The following is a 14904-nucleotide window of genomic DNA, read 5'->3' as shown; positions in this document are numbered from 1 at the left end:
GGAAAAGAGTGTTCTCTCTTCTCTTTGGGAACCACCAGAAATGACACTATCCATTTGGCTGAATGATGTGATGTGAAGCTACAAGAACTGGGCAGGCTATGGTTTGGGGGTTTGGTTGTGCATTTTTAGCAGTATTGGGGATTAAACCCAAGGCCTTGAGCATGCTAGTCAAGCACACTACTACTGGTCTACAACCCCAACCCTGCTAATTCCTTCTTGACGTGTGAGGCAGAGCCTCAAACTATACTCTGCAGCTCCTGAGAGTGAAGCCTCACTATAGAAGGTACAGAGAAAGAACAGATAAATAAAAGGGACAATTGCTTCCTTATCTAAAACAGGATAGCTCTGGTATTTTCTATCCAAAAAAGAAAAACTTTTTTTTTTTAATTTTCCTTGTGTTAGCTCTGGTATTTTCTATCCAAAAAAGAAAAACTTTTTTTTTTAATTTTCCTTGTGTTAGTCTATTATTCACAATATTGTGTCCTAACTAACCCAAAGTTCATCCCTTTTTAAACCACATTCCTTCCTCCAGAAATAAAAACACACTTCACATGCAGCAAGTGCTTTTACTTTTAATGTTAGATAACAATTTTATTTGTAGAAAATAATGATATGCAAGTACTTTAAAAAACAAAGCTTTGTCTTATTTTTTGTCTTATTTTTTTCAAAATAACCACTTAATGAAAACAACATACATATAAAAGGGAATCATCCAGAACTTAAAACTGTAGGCAAAAATGGGTTTTCCATTCCTATATTAATACACACGCTATAATTACTTTTCCTAAAGCCACCATCAACCGCCTATATTTCTTAAAAAATAAAATAAAAAATAAAAATAATAAATTCAGGAGGCCCAAGTCATCCCCAGCCTTGACAGTACCCATAGAAAGAATGGTTTCCAAATTCCTCCCTGCATTTTGCATTTCAGGCTCAAGTTATCTTTTTGAAGGAGAATTCTTTAAGTTCTGTAAAGCATAATCACCCTTTCTCTGATGGGAAAGGTTTAAGCTATCTATTTGAGTAAGGATTTGGTGCTTAAAACCAGGGAATTCCTAAATTAAAGATATTTCTACAGATGAAGCTTTGGTTATATGAAGAGAATGAGGTGGAATTAATTCTGGGTACATATGAGATTCAAGAGATCAGTCTTCATCAGGCATTTATCAAGGACCTGCAAGGGGATTCATGGGTGAGGGAAGCCCTTACCAGGCAGTTGCCCCTAGTTTGAGTGAGGATGCCTCCCACATCCAGGACACTCATTGATGGTAAAACAGAGGGACACAGAAAGTACTGTGTGCAAGGAAAGTTTGCAAGAAACAGAGGTCACTAAAGAAGCTCCTATCTAGGTGGACTTGAGGAACAGGGAAGAATTAAACATTTGGAGATGGAAGCAGTTTTCTTAGGTGGAAAGAAGAGCATGAGGAGAGACAGAGAAGAACAAGTACAGAGTAGTTCAGAAGCCATTGTGTGGTCCCGCTGGAATGGGACCTACCATAGAACCAACCACCTTCTCTGAGGGAGCTCTGCTGGGAGTAGATTTGACCTGATGAAGAGGAATTCAGAGATCCTTAGGTGAGGTGGGAAACAGACCCATACCAACACTCCAAAGAGGCCATGTTCTTCTACAAGGGAAAACAGTCTGGTAAGAAAAGTCCAAGGCTCTGGGTTTGATTTTTAACTCTGCCACTTAATTCTCAACCTCAGGACCCCAACTGTAAAAAGAGGAGATTAGTGTCTTTCCTGTATACTTTATAGGATTGGCATGAATGTCAGGAGACACAGTGGGCACAAAATAGCATTGTCACCTACTTCTTGGCAGTCATTACAGGGTGATACTCCCTCAGTACTTGTTATTATTATTCTATTATTAATACTACATAAGAGATCCTGGAGGCCAGGAATCATATCATCTTCAAGACTAGAAACACAGTACATGACCTTTGTGAAAATTAATTCCACCTCATTCTCTCCACATAACCAAATCCTATCCTAATTAATTAACTAATGAGTAAATGGACCAATAATGTTTAAAATTCTCATACTGAACAATAAAATCAATCTCTTTGCTATGCTGAAAGCTGTTGACTGTTCTTTAATTGACTTTTTGACTGTTGGGTCTGGTGGAGGCTCAGAGTGAGTAGTGATCAGTTGGTGTCATGGTAGAGAAGAAATCCTGTGAAGGTAGAGTCATTAACATTGTCAGCATAGACTCCATTATGTTCTCCATCCCCATACACCTGAAGCCAGACTTGATCGCCCACCTCCAGATGAAGGAGCACAGAGCCAGAGGCCTGGTCCACATTCTTGTCCTGGTACTGGTCATAGGTGAAGAGCGTAGCTTTGTCCTTCTTGAAGAGGCTGACCTTCACATCCTTCATGTAGACAGTGATATGGTAGGAGAAGTAGTACAGCCCAGGAATGTTGCAGTGGAATTTGCCAGTGGTGCCATCATAGTGGTTTTGCTGATTGTAGAAGATCTTGGTAAAACGAATGGGAACATTGGGGATAGTGTCCTTGGTTTCCAGTCCCACACTGAATGCTGACCGGTATACATAAGCACCTTCTCCAGGTTCTCCTTTCCTGCCTGGGATTCCTGGAAAGCCTCGAGGACCTTCAGGCCCAGTCACTCCAATTTCACCAGTGTCACCCTTAGGACCAACAAGACCTAGAGAATGAGACAATTTCAGTGACCACAGGAAATGGAGCTCTTGTCTAGGTTTCGTCCAGCTAAAACCACTGTCCCTGGGACCTCCACCCACAGCCTGCCTGACAGAACAAGAAGAAATGTCACCTGCTCTTTGTACATGTCCCAGAGCCCAGCGGGTTCTCACAAATAAATCTCCAACCTTATCTCCTATAAGTTTCCATCATAGACTCTCTACCTTTTAACCCTTAGTACACTGGCTCAACCAATTACAGTTTTGCCCTCTATCTGCTCTGTTCATGATGCCCTCTTCCTCTATTCCGCCTACACATCTTTCAAGGTCTGACTCAAATCCTGCCTTCTCAAAGAAATTTCATATTAATCCAGATCTTCATTGAGCATATTTTCTCTGTGTTCCACACTTTGTACACTTGTTTACATTCAGTTTGGCTTTCTTGTAGTAACCCGTAACAGAGTATTGTACGTTAGAGTTATCCTCTTAACAAAACCAAGAGTTCTCTGAAACTTATGGAGAACATTGGAGAGTATGCAGTTGAATACTGCTGGAAGAATGCTGCTGGAAGAAACAGGAATGAATGAGAAAAGAATAGGAAAAGTGAACATTTTGGGAATAAGATTGAGGGTGAGGATGGGAAAAGGGACAAGGAAGGAGATGCAAGTGGAACGGAGTCAAGGAAATTTGGATTTAAAGGTACCACTTTGTCTCTCCCCTGGACGTCCAACTCAAAATCCATTCCAGGCTGCTTAATGGTCACATAACAAAAAAGTGCTGCATCTTTCCCGTGTCTAGGCCTTAAGTAATAACTAGTGCTCTCATGTAGCCCTGGAGACCCTCCTCTACCCAGGAATGATGAAGGAAACAAAAAACCTTGTTCTTACCTGCATCTCCCTTCTCACCCTTCTCACCAGGGGTGCCATCTCTTCCATCACGGCCTGGGGTTCCATTATGACCAGGATGCCCTGGGATGCCTGCCATCCAACCTGCACAGGCCCCCTTGGGCATGGGAAGCAGGGCTCCTGGCCCTTCAGTAGTAACATCCTGGGCATGACTAAGCAGGCCTAATAGCAGTAGAAGGGCTTGCAGCAACAGCATCCTGAGTCCTGAAATCAACATGGACACTGTCAGCCATGGGAGAGGCAGTCCCCACGATAGCACCCCCAGTCGGGAATGTGTAGCACTTAAACCATCTCAGCAGGGTCCACTCCAAGAACTGTCAAGATTTTCTTGACTATTTAAACCTACCTTGATCTCTTTCTATCCCCAAATTTGCAATGCTTAGCATTATTCCCTGTACGAAGTTTCCTTTCCTCAGCAGGAGTGTGAGTCCATGATGACCGGGTTGACTCTCTTCAAATTCCCCATATCTGAGCACAGGACCAGGTTCAGGGAATGCTCCAAGAGGCAGCTGGCCAATCACCACTCTTGAGTTTTCCAAGAATGATGACTCATATCTGTCCTCTCAACCAACTTCTCTCTCCTTGTCTCCCTTCTTCTTCTTCTTCTTTTCTCCTTCCTTTTCTCTCATTTTCTGTGACTATTCCTTCTTCTTTCTCCCCACACTTCTCTTTCTTCCTCTTCCCCTCTCCTGGGTCATATATTTGGCCATTTGGTACATGTATACACAGAGCCTCACCTTAAACTAATCAGACAACCAGAGATGTGTTGTCCTATGAGGACATCTACTGATCCTTTGCCTGGGCCACATACCTATCCCTCCTCACTTCCCAAACCCTACTCAGCCTTCAGGACACAGTTTGTATGTCACTTCCTTCAGGAAGTCCTCCCGTCCTCCCTCTCTAATCTGGGTTGGTTGTTCCTCCTCTGTTCCCCCAGTTTCCTGTCTTACCTCTATTATTACCCTTTTTTGCACTCTACTATAATTCCTATTTTGCTCACCTGTTTTTCCATTAAACAGACACCATCGGGCAAGTCTAATATTTTGCAAACACAGAGCAGAAACCAAATAAATATTTTTATAACAAAAGAAAGAAAAAGAGAGAATTAGAGAGGGGAAGAGAAAGAAAGAGAAAAAGAAAGAAGAGAAAAGGAAGGAGGGACGGTGGAGTGTATTAAAATGTGTATTCTGGGAGTCCTAGCAGAGAGCTCAAGTAGGATAGGTGTCTAAGGGCCTTTGGGTCCCAGAATCAACCTTCCATGGCCCCCTCCCAGAAGAGGGCCTTATTCAGGCTCCTTATGGACTTTGGTTCCCTCCCAGAGTCTGAGAGATCATCATTGAATGATCTTAGATGCCACATCTGGTATCCAGGGTCTTTGTCTTTCCATTTTTCTCTAAACAAGGAGTTAGAAGAAAGAATGGCTGGGTAGGAAATAGGTTCTAGGATCCTGGATTAGAGGCATCACTAAAATCCTCTGTGAGATAAAGTGGTGAATTACAAAGGTCTGATTCTAAATGAAATGTCCTTGTTTTACTGAAGACTCACTGTTTTTCATGAATTTGCTGGTCTCTCCTATACTACATGAAGCTTCAGAATAAGATTTGTTTTTAGAATAAATTGCTTCTCTGTGAAGAATGTAGGAAAGACCCTGATTGGCAATCTTACATCAGATTTGCATGGTATCTGGAATACCACTTCTACACCCTTTTACCTGGGGCACTCTGCTGCCCTCTTCATGTGGCACAACCAACTCATTTTTCATCTGTATCATATATGTATGTATGTGTGCTTATATATATATTTGTATTGTGAGTACACATATATGCATGCGTATATGTGTTTCATAAGCTTTTTAGAAATTGCAGAAAAGAAAATAATTTCTAACACCAAGAATTTCTGTTTATTTTTATTATTTTATTTTATTTTATTTGTGTGTGTGTGTGTGTGTGTGTGTGTGTTGCTGAGGATTGAACCCAAGGCCCTGTGCATGCAAGGCAAACACTCTACCAACTGAGCTATATCCCCAGCCCCTCCCTGTTTATTTTTAAATAGTAGAAGTTATACTTTACACAGAAATTTACTCTTCTATATTTGTTTTATCATTTTATAGTTTTTATAACCACCCTTTCTGAATGCTAATCCATCCATGGGGACTTGACAAAAATATACTTGACCATTCTATTTTGGGAGAACTTTCAGTTTAAATTCCTTTAAAATGTCATTTTATATTCTGTAATAAATAATATTGCATATCATTTTTAAATGATATTTTAAATACCAATAGGTATATGACTTTCCCTCCAATAATTATTCCAATATAACATATTTCTAGAAGTTACTGGACAAAGAATGATGAACATTTTTTTCAAGTATCTTGATATACATTCCTATACTTAAAGAATGTCCAGTAGCATGTTAGCATGTATATAAAAGGACCAGCTTTGAATATTATCACGAAAAACACTTTTTTTCTTGTTGTTAGTTTAGTGAGCAAAAGAAATGGTATCTCGCTGCTATATTTTGCATCCTTGAGTCATTAATGAGTTGTACATTTTATTAAAGTCCTATTTCCTAATTTTTTTTTTTTTTTGGTACCCGAGATTGAACCCAGGGGCGCTTAAACATGGAGCAACAGCCCCAGTCCTCTTTATTTATTTATTTATTTATTTATTTTTGAGACAAAATCTCTCTAAGTTGCTTAGTGCCTCATTAAGTTGTTGAGGCTGGCTTGAACCTGTGATCCTCCTGCCTACTCCCCACCTCCAAATCTGCTGGGATTTACCAGCATACGCCACAGTGCCTGGTCTATTTCCTAATTTAATTTCCTTATTCAGATAGCTTTGTTACTCAATTTATCATGAACATAATGTTTACAGAATCAACATGTGTGAGCTCTTTGTATCAACACTTTGCCATATATGCTGGGACTGTTTTTTCCGGTATTAGATTATCCTTCTGTTTATCCTAATTTCTATTTATATAGAAGGTTTAGTTTTTACATAGATAATTCTATAGATAGTTTTCTTTGTTTCCAGGTGTTAAATAGTCCTTATCAAAGTTGTGATTGGGTAAATATTTGATTTTCTTCTATTTTTCCTATCATTTGATATATTGAAAGTTTCCTTCTCTACTTCATCTTTGGTTTTGTCTTGATGTAAGCTGTGATCCCAGATATTCAATGATTTTTTCGCCCATTTGAAGACCAACTATTTAAGCTCCTTTAATTAAATTAACATTTCCCTCTCTTTGGATCTGATGCATCATTTATCAAATATCAGGTTCTATTATAATTTTATAAGTAAAGTCAGAATTGAGAACGAGACTGGCAGACAGATAGGAGAAGGAGAGGGACAGTGACAAACAAGAGCCACAGAGACCGTGGCCGCTTCTTAGGGGTCATAAGTCTCCTTCAATACTCCTTTTCTCATCTGTATGTGCCTTGATCGCCCTCTGCTGAATTTGGAGGACTTGGGAAAGTGCCGGAAACAAAATGAGAGGTAGCTCAAGGTTGGTATGTCTCAAGATTAGAAGAAAGAAGTGAATTAGAGGAGAAGCCAAGAAGAGACCAGCAAAGCCCCCTGTATGTTTCAGGAGGTGCTTGTTCTGAACTTAAGATTTCATGTGTCTTTAAGCTTTCCCACTATTTGGCATGCCTGCCCTCTCTTCTTACAACTTGACCAATAAAACTCAGAACTTTGGCTTTATCCTTGTGTTCTGCAGAAATGAGGAAAGAAATATATGTGCGGCTCTTTCCATAGGGAGACAGGAGGAGAGAGTCCAGAATGTGCAAACTAGAGGAGGCACCTAAAGATAAAAGGTGGGTTGGTGGTCTACCCCAAATGCTTGGAGGAAATGCAAAGACAATTCTCTGACTCCGCCCCTTGAGATCCTGTTCTCCTAACCCAAGGGAACATGATCTGTCTCCAACACTTGAGTGTTATGGACAGCTTTCTCCAGTTACAGATGTAATCAGTCTGAGTCCTCTGAGGGTGGCATAGGTAGAGGTGCAGAAAAGGGAAGAGAAAGGAATGAGGACATCAGGACGTTTCTGATGCTGAGAGAAGAGTCTAATTGAAGAAGGCTGCATTCCAACCTAATTCTAGATGAAAAATGAGCAGTTGATAACTACTGAAAGTCAATGTAAAGATGCCTCATTTTCAAAAAAAATTACAAAACTATTTGTATTCTTTGTTTAGATAAAGAATTGTTATGCTTTGATTTCCAAAAACGTCTGTTTCTATGGGGAAAACATTATTAAATGAAACTAAGGATTAATCTAAGACTTAATCATACCTATAAAGAAAAACTTACATGGGTCATAAAGCTAAATCCTAGGACTGCTTATAATCCTTTGCCTGTGGAAAATATTACCTGTAAAGTCCCTACCTCATGTAATGTCTCTCTTAATTCTCACAACCATCTTGAGAGACAGTATGGGGTAGAATAAGAAGCACAGACTCTACAATCTTAGTACCTAAGTGCCAAGTATTTGTTCTTACCCTTAATGTGTTATAATCTTTCAAGTTTGTTGGAGGATTTAATGACCTAGAACGTTGGTTTGGTACATGTCAGTGCTCAATAAATGTCAGTTATGACTGAGTCCATTTTGGAGTGAGAAAACGAGAGGTTAAGTGACTTGCCCAAGATCCCAGAATTAAACACAGAGGATCTGGAAGTCAAACTCCGGTCCTCTGGATCCCAATAACAGACAGTTCTTCAACGTAGCCCAGGAGGGAAAGCATTGCAGTCACATACCTTCCCTTTAGTATTCTTCCCCATGGAGTGGGGATGACAGAGGATAGTGTGGAAAGACCTGGCCTGCAAATTATGAAGCAGGAGACCTGGCTTCTCCCCCAGGCTCCTCCTCACTCTCTGGGTGTCTTACTTCTCCTACCCACCTTTCCGACTTCATGCACTTTGTCTATAAATGTGGGATATTAATTCTTACCTAGCCTATTTCACAATATTGTTATGAAAACCAGTTGGTAGAAAGCATGAAAAAGTATTTTATGAACATATAAAGTGCTCTACAGTAAGTGAGAGAAGAGAAGTAAACAAATATTTTTGGACCACTTTTACATATCCATTTCCCTTCTCCCCATCATTTTCTTTTACTGGTGCATTAGAATTATACATATGTTGGGTTTTGTTATTACATGTATGTTCAGTCACATAATATAGCAATATACTTTGGCCAATATCATTCCCCAGTATTTCGCCTTTCCCTCCTTCCTCTCCCCTGTCCATTTCCTCTACTCTTTTCTCATTTCACCCACAATGCTAGGAGATAGAACTCGATTGTCACAAGAGAAATCCAACAATTAGAGAGATTCAGTAATTTCTATCCAAGGATAACAAGCAAATGAGAGCAAAAGTACAATTTGAAACCAAAATCACCACACTGGCTTGATCTTCCTGGCAAACTGTACACAGGAATGAGTTCATTCCCCTTTTAAATTCATAAGGAGATGATCATGATGTGCTTGGGATCTTAAGGGGCCAGAGTATGATCTCTCATTTTCCTGTTAAAAATAAAAGAGAAATTCCACTTTGACCTGCTGGAATTTCAATAGCAACAGCATAATCTTGTGAAATACAAGGACAGGATCCCCTTTGGGACTAGCAAGAGACAGAGCTCTATGGGGGAAGAGGTTGCCAAACTGGTGCCAACTGCTCCAGCAGGAAAAGACAGAACAGTGCACAAAATCTTCACATCCAGAGCCAAAGTGACCTCAGAAATCATCTATTCACTGTCCTGGTTTTTCAAAGGGGAAGACTGCAGGGAAGGAAGAGGGAAGTATTTATTAGATCCTCACAGAAGCCAGACACCATGCGAGGAGTGTTTATACATCATTTATTTTCACCTTAACAAGAGCTCCCTGAAGGAAGAAAACTGACCCACACTTTAGAGATAAAGAAATAGAGATAAAAGAAATTATCTCAGAGAAATCTCTGTTACAACTTCCAAACCGGTAAACCATCCACCACTGACCTTCAGACTCTGTTTCCCAATCTGCTAAGTGGCATCATGTGAGATAAGGTACACAAGAACACTTTGGCATATCATCTGACTTTATTTCATCCTCCCATACTCCCGCTTTGTACTCTACTTTATAAGAGACCCTCAGACTCAAAGAGGTTGAAATGCTGGCTTCATATCACACAACAGTTGGTTAAGTGGCTTGAAATTGCTACTCTTAAAGTTTGAAATAGTAAAATATTGGCAATTTTGCATGATAAAGCCTGATGATAAATGGTAGAATCATAAATCTACTCAACTCTGTCTGGCTCCTAGAATTGCCTGAAAGTTTTCACTCAGCCTGAAACAGATGTCAGTATTCCTAGGCTTGCCACACCCATACACAAACACACGTGCATACGCTCATTCACTCATACCTTAAAGCAACTGGTAAAGCAAAACATCCTTCCACTGCATTTTTAGGATGAGTCTCCCTCCCCAAGAAGTTTTCCCAATTAAACACTCCTGATCTCCAAAACACATCACTCCTGACCTCAGCCAAGTACCTGGAGTACTGATCCTCTGATTTGGTGAGCAGATAGTAGAGAGTTTGTCCCTACAACCACCTTAAAAAGGACAAGAAGCAAGACTGGTGTCTCTCCTTGAGACTTCTCAAGATGTAAGGAAGGGTGACAACAGAGGGCCACTGATGAAGCTGCAGGGTTTGCTTTCTTTCTACTGCTCAGCTCCATTAGCCAAGCTGGCACCCCTGTGTTCCTTTGGCCATATTCTGCTAGGATATTCTGCCCCCAACCAGTCAAGACAGAACAAGCCTTACTCCTAACAGTCCGGAGGAGTAAATCAAGAATCAGAATCAAGGGCTGGGGATGTGGCTCAAGTGGTAGCGCGCTTGATCCTCAGCACCATAAACAAAGAAAGATGTTGTGTCTGCCAAAAACTAAAAAGTAAATATTAAACATTAATCCCTCTCTCTCTCTCTCTCTCTCTCTCTCTCTCTCTCTCTCTCTCTCTCTAAAAATTAAAAAAAAAAAAGAGTCAGAATCAAGCATGAGGCTTGATTAAAAAGCCAGAACATCTCCATATCGGCGACCTGTGTCCTCTAATCCATGAGGGGCTGCTCTGACTTCTAAATCCCCTACCCCTGCCCACCCCACTCTGACCACCGCTTCTACAGGTGAAAACCACCAGGAAGCTTCAGAGGCAGCACTCTCTGGGACAAATAGGATTGGGCTTGGCAAAGATCAGGCAGATCCAGGCGCTCCTCTCAGAAAGTACCTTTCAAAAATGAGATTTCTTATAACTTTCCCAGACTATTTTTCTCTTTACCTCACTTGAAACCCTCAATTGCCTGGCAAGATATCCCCATAGCTATGATATCCCCAAATCTACAGACAATGGACACATCACACTCATCTTTTATCTCATGAACCACCCAGTGTGTGGCCAGTAGCACATACCCAACCATCTTTGTTGAACTGAATCAAGTGGCAGAGCCAATTTTAAACTCAAGTCTGAGGTCAAACCTCTACTTAACTTTTCCCAAGCTGCTTCTGCACAAGCTGATTCCTTTGCTGTACCTGGTCAGGCTAAGAAGTGATTTAACCCCTTGTCCTTTATCAAATCTGACTCCATCTGTGGACAAGCCCTCCCATTCACTGACCTTAACCTTTTTCTCAGTAGGCATCCTCCCACAAGTGAATTAGGAAAATTCAAGATGGCACTGGGATTTTTGGCCAGAAGGAACAATTCTTTCTCTCTTGGAGTTCTGGAGAATTGAGAAAAAATTCTGAGGCCTGTCTGCTTCGACCAGTTCTGCCTTCCCCTGGGTTTTGCCCATAACAAATTCTATACTATGACAGACAGGAAAACCTGGGCACATCCCAGCTAAGGCTGGGCAGTCATCTCCCGCCCCCCAAGCCTGGAACTTAATAGAATTGCTCTTACCCTCTGGTATGGAATCAGACCCACCAACTTAGTCAATATGGACGGATGTGAGAAGGAGAAGGCCTTCCCTCAAGAGCCTAGTACTCATGGGGGCAGACAGTCCCCACCTCACAAATGTCCTTTCTCATTGGCCAGCCAAGGAAGGGCCAAAGACCAATGAATGGGCACCTTGTCCCTGGCAATCATCTTGGGTCTTCACCCTAGGGAACTTGGTGCAACCCAGCAGACTCAGGAAGCCAAGTGGATCTTGAGTCAAAACACTCCTGTTCCCACACATTGACCCTTATTTGTGCCTTCTACCACAGCAACAGAAAGCAGGACAGGGGTAAAGACCACAACAGGAAAACAGGACATTTCTGTATCTGAGAGGAAACTTCCTCAAGTAAAATAAATTGCTCAGTTGTCCAAGAGACCTCCTTCTCCCACAGACTTTTCCTGATAAATCAAGGATATTAATTATTACATCACACTCCTGCTTATTGGGCACGATTAAATATGAGATTGTGTGGCTCAGACATCAAGATTTAAGCAGGAAGAACAGCCAGATGGTGTTCGGCATGAGGGTAAGAAATAGAGTGCACCCTCTACTCTCTGACCTGAATTTAGGAAAGACTTTGTGTATTAATTCTAAGAGCTGAGATGAAGGAAAGTTCCCAGGTGGTGTAGGGCTTGGCAAGTTCAAAACATTTAGAGGTCCTGAATTCTCAAAGTTTAAGGCCTACATGAAAATCAAATATAATATGACAGAAAACATCTATAAAAGTTGGTATTAGAACACCATATTTCAGGATTTTCTGGTTCTAAATGTCAAAATAAAGTTTCACAAATAAACTTTATGTGTGTGTTTGGGCCCCGATTTTCCAGTACATTGAGCAGTACATTAATCTGTCTATTGGGGAACACAGCCCTGGACTGGAACCAGCCTGCAGGATTGGAAACTGCCCCCCACTTAGGTATTCCTATAAGGCTCAGGTTGGAGTGACAACATTCAACACCCTGGTCTCTCTTGACAACTCATGTTTTATTTTTGAAGGGCGGGATCAGAGTTAATTCTTGCAATCCACAAATCCTAATGAATTGATCATGACCTGAGCAGAGGCTCTGGATGCCAGCCACAACTTTAACAGGACATTCAGAAACAAAATGTTCTCAGGTACAGGCTGGGCCTGTCACTTGCCCCCTAACCACCACTCCCTACTGACAACACAGACCCTGAGTCCCCCAGAAAAGTCAAGTCCACCAGTAAAATTCTGACCTAAAGCCTTGGGCTGCTGCTAATATGCAAATATTTCTAGAAACATCACATTAGGACACAGAAATTGGAAACTTGAGGTCCTTTCCAAGGGCTACTGGCTTACGTAGGGTGCCTGCAAAAATGAGGTTCTATGTACTTTAGCAGGTAAATTGTACTAAGGAGAAAACAAAGAAATGGTAGAAACTCTCAGTTACATTACTGGTTTATTTTTATTTATTTAATTTATTTTTAAATTTTCTTATTTATGTTTGGTCTGTGTTACTGTTTCTAGGAATGTAAATTTCATGAGAACAGGGGTTTGTCTATCCAAGGCTGTATCTTTCAACCCCTAAAACAGGACCTAGTACAAGGTAAATTACAATGAATGTCTAATCAATGAATAAGCAAGTGCTCATACTCAATACTCTCTTGGAGATAACTGTGATTTTTCTCCCACTTCACAAATAAAGAACCCAGAGTTCAACCAGAGTAACTTTTCAAGGCACAGATCCAAGATGTCAACCTAGATCTGTGTGACTACAAAATGCACATGCTTTCTAATAGCTCATGTCCTTTCGCCCTCTTGATGGTCTGAGAAAGCAAGATTCATGTATGTGCTTCAGGGTAGCTTTGGAATGGCAAAAAAGTGGTGGTGGGGGGGCATTTTCCTCTACCCTCATGGGAATGCAGCTGGTTTCAGCAGTCTTTATTGCACAAAGGTGGAATGACTTTAGCCCCATAATCACACAAGATTGTGCTGGGTCTGGCTGTCAGCCGGTGGCATTGTGAAAGCCTGTTATTTTGTGAGGCCTCAGGGAAATCTGCCATCTACCACAAAGGCCATCATGTGGAAAGAGCAATTCTGGGGCATGCTGGTTTAAAGACTATAACTGGAAAACATTCAATCAGAAATGCCTTGAGGCTAGTTCTTTTCCCAAGACAGAAATGTTGCTATCTAGAATGAAGTAACCACATAAATGTAGCCATTTTCTCCAGGGGTCCATGTATTGTTCAAGTCAGCATGTGAATTGGGATACTGAATATCAGGCAAGATGACTCAGTTTCCTTTAACTATGGTAAAGGTAAACTTAACTATATATTTGCCATATATAACTTGCTATATATTTTTGCTTAACCATGATTTTTAAAGAATAATCTTAACTGAAATAAGTAAGCGTAATAACCTTATTTTGAAAAATTATACTAAACTTGGAGCACATGGCAGAGTGAGTCCACCCTGCAGCATTCCTGCAGCATCCCTGAGCTATTAGAAAGCATCTAGATTTTGTAGTCACACAGATCTAGGTTGACATCTTGGATTCCATTCCATCTTCCAAACCCCTACAAATGGCTTGAAAGAAAAATTCTTTTTCCTTGAACTAAGTATGTTGCTCAGTGGTAGAGCACTTGCCTAATACACATGTGAGGCTCTGGGTTCAATTCCTGACACTGCAAAAAAAAAAAAAGGAGAAAACAAGTGCCAAATAAGTACATAAAAAGTTATTCAACATAATTAATCATTTGAAGAAAATATAATTTAAAGCCACAGTGAGATATCACTACATAGCTGGTAGAATGGCTAAAATAAAAAATAGTGAGAAATATCATAGTGGTAGATTTGTGTTATTATACAACTGTAAAAATGGCAGAGTGAGTCCACCCTGTGGACTAGTGAGAATATGAAACACTAAGAATGAAACTTAATTAATCTATGTGTTGAATTTTAGGTGATTAAAAGAAAAAGTATGGGTAAAATAGATAATATAAAATATATTTAAAATTAGAAATAATGAGAATACTACATTTGGTCAAGAGTTCATAAAAATGGATCACTCACAAAAAATGGAAATGGAAAATGATATACCCACTCTGAAAAATAATTCAACAGTTTCTTAAAAAATTAAATAGCAGTCATACTCCTCTGTGTGGAAATAATTATAAAAACCCAGAAAATGTGTGACACTAATAATAAATTAACCAAATTATGCTATGTACATGTATGAATATATCACAATGCATTCCAATTTTATATATAACTATAAGGTACCAATTCAAAAATAAATACAAAAATAGAAGGAAGACCAATAAAGTATAGAAAGGGATCAGGAGAGGGAGGAAGGGAGAAAGAAGAAGTTGACAAAAAGAATTAATCCTAAAAATAAAAATGAAAAATATGTCTAC

The 14904-nt window shown here is 40.2% G+C and overlaps 1 protein-coding gene across 1 annotated transcript; it reads right to left on the bottom strand.

The window, feature by feature from the left end:
* Positions 1–561: 561 nt before the first annotated feature.
* On the bottom strand, positions 562–11608 carry Adipoq (adiponectin, C1Q and collagen domain containing). The gene is made up of 3 exons (XM_005330993.4): positions 11490–11608; positions 3548–3769; positions 562–2668 (listed from the first exon to the last, which is right to left on the bottom strand). Exons 2-3 carry the CDS (start codon positions 3759–3761, stop codon positions 2148–2150), a joined length of 735 nt encoding a protein of 244 aa, XP_005331050.2. The 5' UTR covers positions 3762–3769; positions 11490–11608; the 3' UTR covers positions 562–2147.
* Positions 11609–14904: the final 3296 nt, after the last annotated feature.

The sequence above is a fragment of the Ictidomys tridecemlineatus genome, chromosome 3 (genome assembly GCF_052094955.1).
Source record: "Ictidomys tridecemlineatus isolate mIctTri1 chromosome 3, mIctTri1.hap1, whole genome shotgun sequence".
Classification (NCBI taxonomy): Eukaryota; Metazoa; Chordata; class Mammalia; order Rodentia; family Sciuridae; genus Ictidomys; species Ictidomys tridecemlineatus.
The sequence above is the reverse complement of the archived record's forward strand: the minus strand, read 5'-3'. Positions and strand labels throughout refer to the sequence as shown.